The sequence below is a fragment of the Gossypium hirsutum genome, chromosome A10, assembly GCF_007990345.1.
Source record: "Gossypium hirsutum isolate 1008001.06 chromosome A10, Gossypium_hirsutum_v2.1, whole genome shotgun sequence".
In the NCBI taxonomy this organism is placed as follows: Eukaryota; Viridiplantae; Streptophyta; class Magnoliopsida; order Malvales; family Malvaceae; genus Gossypium; species Gossypium hirsutum.
In genome coordinates, this window is record NC_053433.1 from 30,295,992 (window position 1) to 30,299,799 (window position 3,808).

At 40.8% G+C, this 3,808-nt stretch overlaps 1 protein-coding gene across 1 annotated transcript; it reads left to right on the forward strand.

The window, feature by feature from the left end:
- The first annotated feature begins 524 nt into the window (after positions 1-524).
- On the forward strand, positions 525-1,229 carry LOC121207981 (uncharacterized). Its single transcript, XM_041078521.1, has one exon. It carries the CDS (start codon positions 525-527, stop codon positions 1,227-1,229), a length of 705 nt encoding a protein of 234 aa, XP_040934455.1.
- The last annotated feature ends 2,579 nt before the right edge of the window (positions 1,230-3,808 follow it).

The window sequence follows — 3,808 nt, forward strand, 5'->3', positions numbered from 1 at the left end:
CTTGTAATACTAAGACTACTGTAGGAAGTGAACTTACTAAAATATTCTATTTAGGGTAAACTGAAACTGTAGTGAAATTATGATCTGTGAAAACAAAACTCTGAACAACTAATACTGATTTTCATAAAATATCTGTTAATAAACACTGGAACTATAAGTTGATGCATAAAACTGTTAAAACAAATAAAGCGTGATTCGATAGTGAGCACCAGATGTACCCGTGGAAGGGCTACAAGAGGCCACAGTGGAGGCTGTAGAGGTGCTCGGGTCAGGTCTTCGTCATCGGGCCACATGCCTAACATTGAAGCTAGAGAGGCACTGGCTTCACCCATAACTGCGAATGGGTCTCATGATCGTGCGATTGGGGATGACTAACTGTCCCAAGCTATATACCCAATACTGGTACTATGGGCCGTGGGTTGGTTACAGAACGACTCTGGTCCAATGGGGTTGAGATTTTTAGGGGTATCGCTGGAGTTGCCCCTAATGTGGCTGAATATTGGATTAAGGCCACAGAGACGATAATGGATGACCTCGACTGCACCCCTGAGCAAAAATTAAAAGGTGTAGTGCCATTGCTACGAGATGAATCCAATCAGTGGTCGCTTACAGTTAAAGAGGGTACCTGGGAATTTTTCAAGACTGCATTCCAAGGAAAATATGTGGGCGCTAGTTATGTGGATACCCAGAGGAGGGAGTTTTTGAATTTGACTCAAGGGGATAAATCTATGACTGAATACGAAGCTGAATTTTTACGACTTAGCCGTTATACGCGTGGGATGGTGGCAACTGAATATGAGTGTTGCGTTCATTTTGAAGACGGTCCCAAAGATAGTCTACGGGTTTTGATAGCTGCACAGAGGAAGCGAGATGTTTCTGCTTTAGTAGACAAGGCAAAGATCGCCGAAGATATGAAACGCTCTGAACGTCAGAACCGTGAAAAGGAAAGGGGTAGGAACAGGAGGGATTTGGAGCCCTCAAGCCTATTTTTGAGGCCTAAGAAAAAGCCGAGAGCTAATGGACTGGCCAGAGTTGAAACCCCTATTGCTGTTACTGGACCGCAGCCCTGTGCTGATTGTGGGAGGCGCCATCAAGGTGACTGCTGGAGAAGGATTGGGGCATGTTTTAGGTGTGGATCTTTGGAGCATCGTATCAGAGATTGTCCACAGAGGCCCGATCAAATGCAAGCTATTGGTATGGATACTGTTCAACTGCTAAGAGGTGTTTAGCAGCCACCGAGAGGCCGTGGTCAGGCCAGGGGTGGAAATGGAATGGGTCGCGGTCAAGAAGTAGAGGACAAAGGTGTTGGTTATACCGAGGTATGGCAGCCAGCACTAGTTTATGCTGCACGTCACCGAGAGGATGGAGACTCCCCAAATGTTCATACGGGTACGTTCTTTATCCATAATGTACCTTATGCTACACTGATTGATGTTGGATCTATGTATTCCTATATTTAACATGTACCGTATTTGAGACCTCGGGTTTAATGGTTAAAAGCACCACGAGCGAGGTTACTAAGTCCACTAAATGTAGATTTATCTTTGGAGGACCAAGGAGTTATCTTCTTGGCGGATTGGATGGAACTCCCTTTTAGAGAATTTGACCTAATACTAGGCATGGACGGGTTGGTTAAGCACAAGTGAATTTGGATTGTGCCAACACTCAAGTTAAATATGGTAGTGTTTGGAATTAGAATGCGCAGTAGGAGCGTAGTGGTGTGGTCTGTATATATGGCTGACTGATAGTTAGAAATTTCAGGGACAAAATTTCTTTAAGGAGGGTGAGTTGTAACGCCCTGAATTTTGGGCCTAGAACCTTTAAGTCTTGATTGGGTGCAGCTAGAAGACTACACATAAATATTTAGCTGTGTAAAAAAGTAACACATAATTGTGTATCTGTTTCAGTGGTTAAGTGTTCTGGGAAGAGTCTGAAAAGTCTTAGGTTCAAGCCTTGGCTTTAACAAAATTTTGTTTTAAATGGAAAAAACCTTGTCTCTAGTTAGCAGGCTTCTTAAATAAATGTGGTTATTTATTGTCATAAAAAGCCTGCTCGTCTAGTGGTAAATGGAGTAGTGGAGTGTTTTCTTTTGCTGCATTGGCCGTGTGGGTAGTAGAGGATAACTAAAACACTGCTGAGTGGAGTAGAGCTTGAATTGGTCATGGAGGGATTGTAGGAGGGAGTTGAGGAGAGATATGGGGAGAGATTTTAGGAGAGAGTTAAGGGAGGTTTGAAGTGAGAGGGAGTAGTGCCAATTGGGGGAATTTCATGTTGGAAAATCGATCATAGGACTTGTTTTTCTCTTAGGCCGAATAGTGTTCTAGCTTTCCATCTCGGTAACTATGACCTTTTCTTCTTGGCATTTTTGTTGACGTCATAGAGACCATTCGGGTTCCTTCCTCCCTGATATGTGATATTCGCGATAGGTTTTAAAAATTTATAGTTAATTATTCTTGAAATTAACTATTATCAAGATAAAGGCAAGTTTACCTATCAAATAGTAGTATAGCTTTAGAAAAGGCCGGATTGTCGAACCCAAAGGAACCAAGAGTACTAGTCATTACTTTCTTTTTATTATCTAACCTAAAATTAAGGGATCTGTTTATCTAAACTACTTAACTAAACTAAGGGTGCACAGAGAGAAAATTGGGAAAAAGCTTTTGGAAAAACTCGATTGATTAAGACAATACCCAAGGAAAAATCCACCTAGACTTCACTTGTTATTTGACTCTGAATCAGATGATTTATTCATTTGACTTGATCCATAGAAATCCCTAAGTTATATTATTATCTCTCTCAAGACTAATAACGTCTAACCCTAGGTTGATTAATTGAAATCTCTTTCTAATTAACGCCCTAGTGTTGCATTAACTCGATCTATGGATCCCCTTATTAGGTTTCACCCTAATCTGGCAAAATCTTGTCACCCTATCTCTAGGTGTGCAATCAACTTCACTTAATTATGATAAATTTACTCTTAGACAGGGACTTTTGCTCCTCTGAATAAGTGCATTAACTTGAATTAATATCCTGGAATATTAAAAAAAGAATCAAGAACACATAATTAAGAACAAGTTAAATATTTATCATACAATTCAGATAATAATAACATGATCCGTCTTAGGTTTCATTCCTCTTAGGTATTTAAGGGGTTTAGTTCATAATTATAAAAGAAAACATCTCAGAAAAATAATGAATACAAAACATAAAGAAAACCCAAGACCAATGAATGGAAATTGAAAGGAGATCTTCAGTCTTGACGATGAATCCGGCTTTTGAGATGGACCAATCGGCTTCCCTTGAGTAATTCCTTGCCTCCTACTCCATGTCCCCCTTCTAAGTGCCTCTTCAGGTGTTTAAATAGGCTTTAGAATACCTAAGATCCCTCAAAAGTGGCCTTTTTTGAATAGGACTATACTTGGGCTTGGCAGGGACACGCCCATATGCGATTGCTCCAGCCCGTGGTCAAGGCTGTTAAATAGTCACGGGCGTGTAGTCTACCCGTGTAAGTCGTGCTTCGATCCTGCCAAATGGACACAGCCGTGTGGCTTACCCGTGTGAGGAAGTCCAGGCCGTGTTGATTTACCATGTGGGTCCATTTTCTTCGTTTTCGGCCCGTTTCTCGCTCTTTTTACTCTCCTATGCTCACCTAAGTATAAAACATGAAATTAAAGAATTAGGAGCATCGAATTCACCAAATCTAAGGAGAAATCATCTATAAATGTGCTAAGCATGGGAAAAAAATATGTTTAAATTATAGTTTATCAAATACCTCCACACTTAAGCGTTTGCTTATCCTCAAGAAAAA